This window comes from Neopsephotus bourkii, unplaced genomic scaffold, assembly GCF_033783945.1.
Source record: "Neopsephotus bourkii isolate Nb327-2 ecotype Australia unplaced genomic scaffold, CSIRO-AGI_Nbou_v1 NB_1189, whole genome shotgun sequence".
Classification (NCBI taxonomy): Eukaryota; Metazoa; Chordata; class Aves; order Psittaciformes; family Psittacidae; genus Neopsephotus; species Neopsephotus bourkii.
This window is the reverse complement of record NW_026901674.1, coordinates 2,216,734-2,229,996: the sequence shown is the minus strand read 5'-3', so window position 1 is coordinate 2,229,996 and position 13,263 is coordinate 2,216,734. Positions and strand designations below refer to the sequence as shown.

General features: G+C 40.2%; 2 protein-coding genes across 11 annotated transcripts in view; both read left to right on the top strand.

The window, feature by feature from the left end:
• LOC133218118 (uncharacterized) overlaps window positions 1-315 on the top strand; it is a 161,204-nt gene extending 160,889 nt beyond the window's left edge. Inside the window, exon 2 of the mRNA XM_061364251.1 lies at window positions 253-315. Within this exon, the coding sequence (XP_061220235.1) occupies window positions 253-315 (63 nt within the window). The remainder of the gene's footprint in view (window positions 1-252) is intronic.
• PLEKHA1 (pleckstrin homology domain containing A1) overlaps window positions 1-13,263 on the top strand; it is a 39,426-nt gene that overhangs the window by 6,239 nt on the left and 19,924 nt on the right. For 9 of the 10 annotated variants that reach the window (XM_061364187.1, XM_061364188.1, XM_061364190.1 and 6 more), the window contains exon 2: window positions 10,533-10,693. In XM_061364187.1, coding sequence (XP_061220171.1) covers window positions 10,553-10,693 — 141 coding nt within the window. In that variant the 5' untranslated portion in view covers window positions 10,533-10,552. Of the gene's footprint in view, window positions 1-10,532; window positions 10,694-13,263 lie in introns of those variants that run through there. The other variant, XM_061364194.1, reaches the window with a different exon arrangement.

Sequence of the window (13,263 nt, the reverse complement as noted above, 5' to 3'; positions counted from 1 at the left end):
CCGCCTTTCTGTGTATAGGTCAGGCAGCAATCCTGACGAGCGCCAGGAGCCTGATGACTTCCTGCTAATATTGGGATTACTCTGTAGGTGGAGCATTGTTATTCTCCATTTTCATTGTAATTTATGTTATGAGAAACACCAGTGTCCATGTAGGACAACAGCTGTGCTGTAAACTGGTATTTGTGTCGTTGAACAAGTAAGAAGGAAGGTAAGGAACATCAGCAACTAGATATGGGCTATACCTGATGCAAGGACAATTCCCTGTGCTCACAGCTTGCTTCCAAGGAGGAAGGCTGCTGGAAGTTAATTGCATGAGAATTCATAGTGAAGTATGTGCTTCAAGCGTGTGCTGGAACCACATTTCAAAACCTATCACTGCAGATAAGCTTTTATGTTATGGAGTTTCTCTCTGTGTCAGGTGAGACTTTTATTAAAAATACCAGAGTGGGATTTCATTTTCTTAATTTAAGGAGTATAAAAAAGCAGAGGGGGAAGGTAATGACCTCAAAACCTTGCCATTTGATGTGAGCTCAATTTTCTTCTCCCACCACGGTAAGCAGGAGCTGGCATGTGTTGTAAATGAGTGTTGGTTCACTTATATGAGTCAGACAAAGACTTCTTCCTCCTAAAGAGCTTTCATTAAACTTGCACATACTGAAGAGCTCTGAGATTGGTCCTAATCACTGTGAATCCTGGTATGGTTGATAAATAAGCTCTGTTCTGGAGGAGGCATCTAGTCTTTGGTGTACTGGGCATTCCGGCTAGCATAGTGGTGCATGCAGTGAACTGAACGTGATCTGTGTTGTAAAGTCCCACAGTGTAAAAATCACAGGTGAAATCTTCATGGCAATAATTTTTCCTTCCCAAAGTGTTAAAGTAAACAAATCATTGAATTATTTTTTTATACATTGAATTTGCTAAATTAGGTCTGTAAAATCAAACTTGATAATACTCAGTTACTTTGTGTGCTTTGGTTTCATTAAATCCTTATACATTCTTTAAAAAGGTCAAACCAGGTATTCATCTGATAGTGTTCTTTTCATTATTTGATACTTTGAATGAAGTGAAAAAAAAAAATCAGTTATTTACAGGCTTTATTAGACTCCACAGTTTGGTTAGGAGTGTTTAAAATACCTGCTTGCTTGCTTTGTTCTGAGCTCACTGCTGTTAAATGTGTTCAGGTCCCCTCTAATATGCTGTGCTACTAGTAGACGTATGTGATGTGAAATCACCCTTCACAGGTATTCAGCTATTCAGAGCTGGATTTAGAGTGTCTTAAATATGTACAGCTCAATGGAATTAGTCTGAGTATGATATTCATAGAATCACAGAACAGTTTGGGTTGAAAGGGACTTTAAGAACATCCAGTTCCAACCCCCTGCCATGGGCAGGGACATCTTCCACTAGAGCAGCTTGCTCCAAGTCTGTGTCCAACCTGGCCTTGAACACTGCCAGGGATGGGGCAGCCACAGCTTCTCTGGGCACCCTGTGCCAGCGCCTCAGCACCCTCACAGGGAAGAGCTTCTTCCTTATATTTTGGTGTTTAAATTTGGAACTTGCCTTTGGATCTGTATGTAAAAGGTGATCTTTTACTACTGCAACACTCACAAGTTTCCCTCTGTTTGGCTTCTATCCAGTGCTTTCAGCAGAATGTTTTGGTGCTACTGAGGCAGATGATTTTTATTTTCTAAGTAGTGCTTTCAGTATGAACACGCTCTTATGCACACGCTGCTATTTCTTTAACAATGTAAGAGTATGCTGTGAAAACTGAAGAAGATATTTCCAGCCTGTGAATTTCCTAACCAGCTGGCCTCTTCATTTTTTTGCATACTTCACAGGAAGAAGGTCTGTGTTTGTTTGTGCTGGTGAGTCTGTAGCCAGGATTTGGAGTGAGAATCCTCAACACTGCCTCAAAAAACAGCAAACTTATTCTTTAACCAGCCTCACCTTCTTTTTGTGTTAAACTTTCTCAAGTAAAACAAGCTTCATTGGGAGTTGTAGATTTATGGAGGTAGTTTTGGGGCTTCAAATTCATTGCAGTGATTTTGAGACTCTTGGCCTTTGACATTTCAAGACAAGTTTGGGTTGAATTTGAAATAGCTGGCACTGACTGTGTGGAATCTGACTTCTCAGAGTGGTTGGTCCAGATGAAGCAGTTACCAGCAGCTGAAATAAAACAGGTTTTTTTACTAATGAGTAACTAGTAATAATACTAAGTAATCCTAGTAAGTAATGTGCTTATTCCCTGATTAATTTTTAATATGCTTTAGTTGTAAGGAATTGAATAATTTCTATAGACTAATGCATGTAAGCATTTTCAAGAACAAGGATCTAATTTGTCATATTTAGAGTTTCACATACAGCACTTCTTTAAAAGGCTCATAATAACATTAGAAATAATTGTAACTAATAATGAACTCTGAACCTGCTTTTTTATTAAGCATTAAGTCTGTAACTGAAATTAATAAGCTTTAGAAATTGGGTTTGAGGATTATATAAGTCCAAGTGGATGAGCATAACTGTATTTTGTTTTCCTCATCTCTGGTCGTATCTCATTTTGAGTAACTTTGGATTACCTAAACTCAATATAAAGTGGTGAAACTGTACTTCTGACTGTTGTAAAACCTTTGCCTTATGGAACATACTTTTTCATTGTCTTTTAACTTTGCTATTTTACTTTATTGCTTTCTAGGCTAGAGTCATCACTCATAAGTTATTAATAGATACATTTTCAAGAGTGTCTTTTATAATGGGCTCAGTGCACAGGAGGCTTCCTTTAATTTGCATTAGCTCAGTGCGTTTAGAGGGACAGCTACAATACTTGGTTTATCTAGGCAAGAAAACATTAATAGATAAGGTTTTTGTTATTGCTCTTAAGAGATCAGTGATAGAGAGGAATTTTGCATCCTGTGCAGTGTATTTCCTCGTTTCACCATATCCCAGAGCATTTGGCTGCTATTGCAGATACCTAAAAATGGAGGGAAAGAGTTAAATTAAGAGCATGAAGCGTCACTTACAGAAATTCCTGCAGATGTTTTTGAGGAAGTACCCGTCTGCTCCATTGTGAAGCCTACAGGTCACTATTTGAAATGGGCCAGTAGATGATGGATTTGGGCAACTTCAGAATGTTTTCCTTTGAATTCCAATCTTCCGGTAAAACGTAATGATATTTTTACCTGGACAAAGGTAACTTTAGTGAAGTTTAGTCTGAGGATGAAAGGGTTGTGCATGGATTTGATGTCATTTTCTGTGGTGAGTGGTTGTGGCTCTCTGAGCAGCATCTGGAGTTGGGAGACTGTGCAAAACCTTAACTGCCAGTGCATTAGGAAAGGAGGTGGTGCTTTATGTTAATGTATTCTTTGTGCACAATAACTTCATCTCAATTCAATTTGGGCCAAGTGTTTCTTATTGACATATTATTATACCAAGGGTCTTGGGATGTTGCAGGTTTTACTGGATTCAGTGTGTAGTGATGTATCAGCTGTATGGTTTGATGCATTTCTGTTGTAAAAAGCATATTTTAATAAAAGTTGGTTAAATATGCATGGTGAAAGCAGCTGGGATTAATGCTGTGGAATTTAGGTAGTAGATAATATGGAATATGGCTGCCCCATCCCTGGCAGTGTTCAAGACCAGGCTGGATGGGGCTTGAAGCAGTCCGGTCAAGAGGAAGGTGTCCCTGCCTGTGACAGGGAGTTGGAACTGGATGAGCTTTAATGTCCCTTCCAACCCCAACCATTTAGTGATTCTGTGAATAAAATTACAGTCTTTTGACTTGAAGAAGTACACTTTAAAAAGAGGAAATAGTTGGCTTACCCTGATTTAGCAAGTCTTTGAGGAAAACATCAGATCGGATACATTTTGAGGACAAGGTAATGTCTTACACAGACTTAAGTGCAAGATAAAGGCTGCTAGTTTGTTAGATGATTCATCAGTGCAAACTATGATTCTTCTATGTTGTGGCCTGGCTGGAGGTTGTGTCAGGTGCTGGAACAGGGATGCATTGTTTGATATGCCTCATAGCTTGATCAGGGATAGGAGAGGTTAGTGCTACTGGTACCTATTTCATGTTGTTTAGTATTGGATGTGAACTTCTTATGCTTTGGAATTCTCTTCCGGGTGAATACTGGCCTTTTGCAGCTGCTTTTTTCCTTCTTCTTGACCACTTTGGAATCTAAATTTGGAGACTTCCAGTTCTCATTTGTAGATGTAGTTAAATCATTACTAATAGTTTTATACACTTCTAGCGAATCAAAGTCATGTCTTCTCTGCTTAACAGAAGCACACAGTGTCTGTAGTGCCCTCCAGAATAAAAATGATTTAGTAAAGGATCTTTGGGTACTTTTAAAACTGTCAGTCCTAGTGGGTTGGAGCAATCCCAGGCACAGCTACAGGCTGGGCAGACAAGAGATTCAGAGCAACCCTGCGGAGAAGGACTTGGGGGTGTTGATTGATGAGAAAATGAACAGGAGCCAGCACTGTGTGCTCACAGCCCAGAGGATGATCAGGGGACTGGAGCACTTCCTGTGTGAAGACAGGCTGAGAAAGTTGGGGCTGTTCAGCCTGGAGAAGAGAAGGCTGCGTGGAGACCTCATAGCAGCCTTCCAGTATCTGAAGGGGGCCTATAGGGATGCTGGGGATGGACTCTTCATTAGGGACTGTAGTGATAGGACAAGGGGTAATGGGTTCAAACTGAAACAGGGGAAGTTTAGATTGGATATAAGGAGGAAGTTCTTTCCTGTTAATGTGCTGAGGCACTGGAATGGGTTGCCCAAGGAGGTTGTGAATGCTCCATCCCTGGCAGTGTTCAAGGCCAGGTTGGACAAGGCCTTGGGTGATATGGTTTAGTGTGAGGTGTCCCTGCCCATGGCAGGGGGGTTCGAACTTGATGGTCCTTTCCAACCCTAACTATTCTATGATTCTAAATTATCTTTAGTTGTCATCAGAAATGCACCCAAATCATCTCTCCAGCTCCTGGATTAGTGTTTTTCTGTCATGTTTTGTGTATTTAGCAGGTTGTGTCTTTAAGGGGTTTGTGAAAGATGAACAGAGACATTGTCTCTCAGTTTAAATTATCTGTGCAGTGTTCTGCCTCTCCTCAAAGGGTTTCAAGGGGCTGAAAATGAAGGAGTTTGAACAACTGTCCTGGAAGATTTATATGACTTGTTTTCTGAGGCTGTTCTGAGCTGCTTATCTCAGGGTTGGATTTTTTTCCCTTCCTTCTTTGTTGTCCTGAATGCATGCAAGAAGAAAGCTTTCATTGCTGTGCTCTTCAGGGTATCAGCAGGACAGTCTGAACTCATCCCTTACCCTTGGGAGTCAGTAAATGGAGTAAATGGCCAGTAAATGAGATGACCAACTGGAGAGTAGCTGATTTACAGCAGGAAGCTGATAGTAATTGCTTAGGCAAAAGCCAAGAGCACTCAATAATGAAGCTGTCCCTAGAAGTGCAGGAAGGCCTGGGGATTGCTGGAATGCTGCTTGCCTTCCCTTTGGGGCCATGGAGCTAGTGTCAATAGCAGAGCTTAAAAAGGGGGTGGGGAGGAGGGATGGGCATGACTCATGGCATCATTTTATATTTATCAAGTCATAGTTTTATGAATGCTGTTCATCATTTCAAAGAGATGACTAAGTAGGTAATGTATGTTTCTTAATCTTTTTAGCTCATAGAAAAGGAACCCCAAAGTCACATCCCGTGGTAGGTTAAATCCAAAGTTCAGGATGCCCATACACTAATAAAGCAGGAAGTAGAAGTGTTACTGTAAAGAAAAAATAATGATGATAAAATTACACACAAAGCTTGGGGAAAGCAAGTGTAAAATAAAGCTAAAAGGTATTAAGGGGCAGTGCTCATCTTGCTTTATTGCTTAAGCTTTCAGGTGGGTAGTGCAAAACCTATTGCATGGTCTTTTATTTGTATGAAGTTCCACTTTCTTTAGCAAGCTCGTGGTCTGTGGGTTATGCTTACTTGTGGGAATTCATAGAATCTTAGGATAGTTAGGGTGGAAAGGACCTTAAGACCATCCAGTTCTGACCCCCAGCCATGGGCAGGGACACCATATTGCTCAAGGTTCTGTCCAACCTGGCCTTGAACACTGCCAGGGATGGAGCATTTACCACTTCTCTGGGCAACCTGTGCCAGCGCCTCACTACCCTCACAGGGAAGAACTTCTTCCTTGTATCCAACCTAAATTGCCCTTGTTTCAGTTTGAACCCATCACCCCTTGTCCTATCACTACAGTCCCTGATTAAGAGTCCCTCTTCAGCATCCTTGTAGGCCCCAGTTGAGCCTTAGCTGTCAAAGGAGAGATTGGGCTGTAGAAATATTACCTTGCATGCCACTTAATAGCCTTGTATAGACTTTGTACTGAAGAGATATAGAGGCTGCAGTCTGTGAAGGAGGTGAACTCAAGAACAGGTGCTGGTGTGAAACTAAAAATAGAAGTTAATGTAGAGAGCTGAAGCAGTGTGTTATAAATGGTGAAAGCGAGATGCTTGTGTGCCTCTGCAGGTTCTGCTTGTGCAGTCATGCATTCACAGCGAGAGACAGGGAGAAGGTGAGCTGTGGGTTTTATTTAGAGTGGTGCCCAGGAGGCTGGGCAGCCTTCAGTTTGTGATAGAAATGTTGAGAAATCTTTTCTCAGATTAAAAGAAGGGGGAAATCGGAGAGAAGCTGGGCTGGTGAGGTATGTACCTACTTATATTAATACATTGCCGCTGGAAAGAGGGAGGTAAGGCTTCAGAAATGAGACCTGTTTGGATTAGAGCACAGCCCTCCAAGAAGGGATTTTAAGGAGCTGAGAGTTCTCTGAATTCTTACATAGCAGTGTCAATACACACAATGTTTTAGCTTCTGGTGGATTAGGGTAAGAACCAAGAAGGAATGAGCCACAGGGATACTTCTTGTGAAGTAGCGCTATGTCATTGACCCACATCTCCTCCCTCCCCTGCACCCTGGGGAGGGAAGGCAAAATACAATGAAATTGTATGTGATGTGTTACAGGTTCAATGCCTGCAGCTTTTCTTTCTAAGAAATCATGATATTTTATAATATTTGATTTAAAAGTGGGCAGAAGAGTTACTGCGCTGTTCTGTGCTGCAGAAAATAACTACTTGTGCATGTGATAAGAGCTGTAAAACATCCACAGACTTGGAGATTTCAGCTTTATAATCACCTGAAATAATAATTCCATTAAAAATAAATCTCTGTGTAAGACAGGATCTTTATCCTGAAGACCCTTTCAAGTGAGTTGTTAGGTTGGTGCTGTTCCAGCCACATTTCCAACCCTGAGGAATTAACATTAGAGTTCTGCAATTCCTTTTGTGAATCTTTAGAAGTAACGTGGTAATTCCATCATTGCCACTTTTTTGGTCTCTCTGGAGTTGCCAGGAAGGGCATTTATTGTGGTGGTTTTGTCATGGGTGTTCAGTTGCTTTAGGAACTGGAAGAAAGGGACAAATTGATTTGTCTTATATGTGCACTACAGCTTGTGGTTGGTTAATGAATGCTGAATGGAATTGGTATTAATTTACAGTGGAATCCTGCCAAGGTGTGATGTGGTGGAAGCAGACTTTTAAAACTGGAAAACAATTGCAGGATTTTGTTTGGTTTGAATTTCATAATAAAGCTAGAGGTTTTTTTCTTCTCTCTTATTCTTCAAGAGCATCAGTCCAGTAGAGGTCAGTAATCCCATGGGGAATTTCAGACTAATCTGAAGAAAACAGTATTATACAACTGAAATTTTGCAGTTCATGATAGTTTATCCTGTATTTTCATTAGAGGACAGAGGAACTGCAAATAGTGTCGTTTTGTAGGCTAGAAGTGGTTTCTATTGAAATAGAAAGCCTGTATGAATTTGGGGGTATTTTTCCTATGAAAATTGATTTATTGACCAAGAAGAGAAAGCATCTTGTTTTTTGTCTTTTGTCCTATTAACTATTGGAGTAATTTAACTTTAGCTAAGTGTATGCTTAAAATGGGGCATTATGAGTATCCTCCTTTCATTATCTTAAAAGGTTTTTTGAAACTAAGGTTCTTCTATAGCTGAAAAGTGCTTTGAAAATTCAGTTGGTTTTCTCCAAGAACTCCTAAATCAATTTGTGTCTTACTTCAAACCCAAGTTTTCATTATTTCATTTTCTTCACGTCTGCAGACAGCACAGCTTGAGCCTGCTCAAACAGGAAACCAGCCATGAATATTGGCTTTTTTTTAGGCACAGTGCTTTTATGGGCTTCAGAAGCTGTTGATATTAGGCTGAAATTGTGTCCTGGCAGGGCTGTATATCTGGTTGAGGGACCACCGGACACAGCTTAGGACAATACTGGTAAGTGACAATTTAGATAGTCATTTAAATGGAAACAATGTGAGATGCCAAGTTCTGCCAGCTCAGAGGTATCGTATCATTTAGAGAACCTCTACCCTTAAGCTTGCCCCTAGCTACAGATGTGCTTATGGCGAGATGTTGCTTCAGTGTGAAGTGATCCCAAGAGCCAGCATGTGGATTACGGTTGAATGTTCATTATAATTATGCCATTTTCTTAAGAGTGCTCAAGTGTTTTGGTTTGGTTTACTTACAACTTGGTTACAGAACTTAACTTAGATCTGCAGTGTTTAAATTGTGAGGAACATAGCAGTAAAAATTTAGACTAGCTTAGAAGATTTTGTTACTTTATTGAACAGCCCTATGCCTTTGAAGATTTAAACCTAAATGCAGACATTAAATATGGAGATCAACCTTATGGAGAAAGAAAGAAAAACAAAGCAGTGAGGCACTTAATGGAGTGGTTATACACAACTAATGTAGCTATATAGAAAATGTCTTGCATCTCAATACAAGGTGTGTTAACTTTGTTATACACAAGAATGTATTTAACTTCAGAATTTAACAGCTTATATTAAAAAATATTCAAACCACTAATGTTTCTAATAGTCTGCCATCACCATGATAATATAATCTCTTCAGCTACTGAATTGAGATTGGTAGATCTGATCCCTTATGCCAAACTTAATGCCCTGATGCATCAGAGGATTAGTTTGGTGTTGGGTACAAAAAGGCTTAGTTTACAGATTGAGTTAAATGACTTAAAATTGTGCAGTATGGTATCAAAATCATAATAGATTTAAATAGTCGTATAAAATGAGAGCTGTAAAAACAAGCGTATATCTGTATGTTTGTATATCTGATCCCCCCAAAATAAATGTATGCTTATCTGTGTACCTGATTCCCCCAGCCACTTTATAAACCATATATCATGTTTTACTGTGGTGTATCAATAGCTACAGAGAGTTATCAGGTGTCTGCCTCGTGTGTGTGTGTATAACTATATTTAAACCAAATAACTTTAAGGAAATAGTAAAGGTAGACAATTTTAAGGAATATCAAAAAGGAAATTCCATCTTACACATTGCAAGCTGGAAGCTGTTATGAAAAGCGTGAAGTACTTAAACCTATGGCTCATGTTTAATATTTTTTGACCTGTAGTATTTCTGAGTTATGTACTGTATTTCTGGGGTTTGTAACAAAATGGAAAGAAGACTGAAATGTTTCTTCCCTGCCCTGAGAAAGATTGGCACCAGCCTGATTTTTATCATATTTAAATGTTGACTTATTGCCATTTTTAGCTGAGTATGCAAATTTCCCTTTGGTCTTACATGGCTCTGAAGGTAAAATGACTGTCCTGTAAAATAAAAGGAAGCAAGAAACCATGATGCAATAGCCTGCAGCAAGACAGAGCCATAAAAGGTGAAGCAGGCAAAATGGGGGAAGGTGGTCAGCTGGATAAATTTATAGCTCTTATTTTTTAAAGGAAAACGACCAAAAAGGCAAACCTCCCCCACCAAACCCCAAAATAAAATCAAACCCAAGCCTACAACCCTCAAACTTAGTACCACATGGATATGGAGGAGTTCAGTTTTGAGCTAGCAAGTGCCTTCACATCTTTGCTTCTGCATGTACAACTTCACTTTGATTATTATTTAATGTGTGAGGATGAAAACTTGGCTGTTCCTAGACATCGTTAGCCATGAAGTTCTCTTTGTAGGAGAGGAGAAAAATGTGAGCAATGTTTCTAAAAGCCTTTTTGTTGAATTTGCCTAAGCAAAATAAGAGAAATCAACGCTGGCAGTAGAGCTGCTGACAAAGATCTTTTCTTGACCATGAAAGGCAGTGTGGAAGAAGGAAGTGTAAACCAAGCATTAGCTCAACGTTGTGCAAGTTGTGCAGGAGAATGTTTGATTACTCTGTAGTGATCTTTTAGAAGCTAGTCTTGATGCCTATCAACTACTTACCACTTGTGTCTTTGCACTTAGGGTATTAGATATCCTAAGTATATGCTTCAAAGAAGTAGGAGAGACCTATCTGAAAACTCAGTGGTAATAGCAGGGGGGGAAACAGCTACGCTTCACTTACTCTTCTGTAGAAACTCCTTTAACTGCAAGTTGAAACTGCTCAAAATGTCATGAGTAGGCATAGAACAGGCTTAAAATTAGTAAGGAGGAACTTTGCTTGATTTCTCCGCTTTTTGTTCTGCAGTGTGATGTCCAGGGTTAGAAATGCCTTATGTGGATCGCCAGAATCGCATCTGTGGATTCCTGGATATTGAAGAAAATGAGAATAGTGGGAAGTTTCTGCGGCGGTACTTCATTCTGGACACACGAGAAGACAGTCTGGTGTGGTACATGGATAACCCACAGGTGAGGTGTTCTTGGCAGGAATTTCTTCGCTCTCTCTCCCCATTTCCATGTTTTCAGATGAACAAATTTACTTAAGAAAAATGGGGTTTAGTATTGTCTTATGGACCTGGAAGCAAGGGGGGAAAATGTAACATAAATGAAATAGTTGTAAATTGGTGTTTCTTGTATGTGCAGTCTTCTAAGGAAAAAGTACAGCTCATATTTCTATGTAAAACATTACCAATTGCACTTAGTAGTAAAACATTAACAGAAACTTGAGCATCAGTGAATTACCTCCCATATGAAGATCGGCTGAGAAAGCTGGGGCTGTTCAGCCTGGAGAAGAGAAGGCTGCGTGGAGACCTCAGTTCAGCCTTCCAGTTTCTGCAGAGGGGCTACAAGGAGAGAGGGACTCTTCATCAGGGAATGTAGCAATAGGACAAGGGGTGATGGGTTTAAACTTAAACAGGGGAAGTTCAGGTTAGATATAAAGAAGTTTTTTCCTGTGAGGGTGGTGAGGCACTGGAATGGGTTGCCCAAGGAAGTCGTGAATGCTCCATCCCTGGCAGTGTTCAGGGCCAGGTTGGACATTGCCTTGAGCAACGTGGTCTAGTGTAAGGCTTCCCTGCCCATGGCAGGGATTGGAACTGGGTGATCTTAAGGGCCTTTCCAACTCAAACCATTCTATGATTCTATGAACATCAGTGAATTCCCAGTATGTGGAATCTAAATATTGACAGGAGATTTAGGGATAAGACAGGAATCTGAATTTGATCACATGTAGAAATCGGTCATTAGTTTTGAATCCTGATGTACTATATATTAAGTGCTTTGACTGTTTATTACAGGTTCTCTCAGGCACTAGTTAGTGCTGTATGATACATACTTGTTTCACTACACATATCTTGTAATTCACCTGTAACCTTTTGTGGAGCTATGCAGTTTTCCTTACATGGGTCTGTTATGTGTTTCACATTACCTCAAGAAAACCAGTCATTGAAAAGCAATTTCTAATGATGTTCCAGTTTCAGCACAGCATGAATGATAGATGAATGAGGAAAGCTTGTATCCATCATGATGAAGCATCCTTTATGTAAAAGCTGCTTTTACAGTGTAAATGCATCAGTGTGTTTTCTAGCACAGAGGAGAACAGATAATAGCTTAAGGTTTGGGTACAGAGACAGTGAAAGCACAGGATCTGGGTCACTCTGCCAGAATACTCGTGTACCATTCTGCCAGGAAGACCAGAGTTAAAACACAGTAGAAATCTACTGCTCAGAGGAACCAAACAGCAAAAAAAGACGTTTAAACAGCGTGCAGCCCCATGGATGTGACTTGTGACTGAAGCATTCAGCAGTTCTTACTGAGGAGAAAGAAGAAAGAATTTCAGGAAAGAAGAGATAAAACATTGAGATCAAATGTTTGATCTCAGCAAATGAGACGAAGCAGTTCTTTTCTTCATTTTCTCCTGTGATCTAAGCAGGGCATGTGGGCAAAAACTTGAAATGCTGTAGAAATAGAAATTCTTCAGGGTTTTAACGCTAATATTTGCATTGCACACCTCAGAGAGGTTTTGATGTAAACTTTCTTATGTATTTTATAATATTAGCATCCAAATACAAATGAAAGGGTGCCTTGCAGGAGGCACGTTGAAGCTGCTTGATGTTCTTCCACTGTTCTAGTTTTGATGAGCAGCGGGGTTTTTATAGAGCAACTGTATTGAAGACAACTCAATCCTTGAAATGATGAAACTCTTCATGTGAGTCTACAGTGTGTGCAGAACTTCACTGGGTTCTTTGTTGGTGATAGAAGTGCTCTGTTTGTAGCTGTGAAAATAATGGTTTTAAGCCCACCAATAGCCACACTACTGTCCTAATATAAAACTGGTATGTGCTGGGGTATAAATATGTTGGATAAAGTAAAAGTTTAATTTATTTGGGCAGAATGAAAGGAATTATTTTTTATAAATTTCAGTGGTACCAGTGTATGGTAAGCCTATAGTGAGAACCTACTTCTTACTGTTGAAATACACATGGAGTATAAACCAATATGCATCTGTCTTTCTGACTGTAGGTAGCATTAAGGCTCCTCTTTGGGATGCACATTAGGTGCTATGGAATAGGGAAGAGCACTTCAGCTAGGGAAAGGATCAGCGAGCAGATGCAGTATCATTCTTAGGGCTTCCAGGGAGGCCTGTAGTGGGAAGAATGATATTACAGCATAAAGGGCCGCCATGACAGGAAAAGGGGAATGGCTTTAAAGTAACAGAAGGGAGATTTAGATTAAATAATAGAAGCTCTTCCCTGTGAGGGTGCTGAGGCGCTGGCACAGGGTGCCCAGAGAAGCTGTGGCTGCCCCATCCCTGGCAGTGTTCAAGGCCAGGTTGGACACATGGGGTTGGAGCAAGCTGCTCTAGTGGAAGGGGTCCCTGCCCATGGCAGGGGTTGGAGCTGGAGGAGCTTTAAGGTCCCTTCCAACCCAACCCAAATTCTAGGATTCAATGAAAAAAGTAAATGGAAAACAGCACTCTATTTAAAGGAATAAGGAAGACTGTTCCATCAGAGTGAATGAAAGTATTAACCATGTTTTGT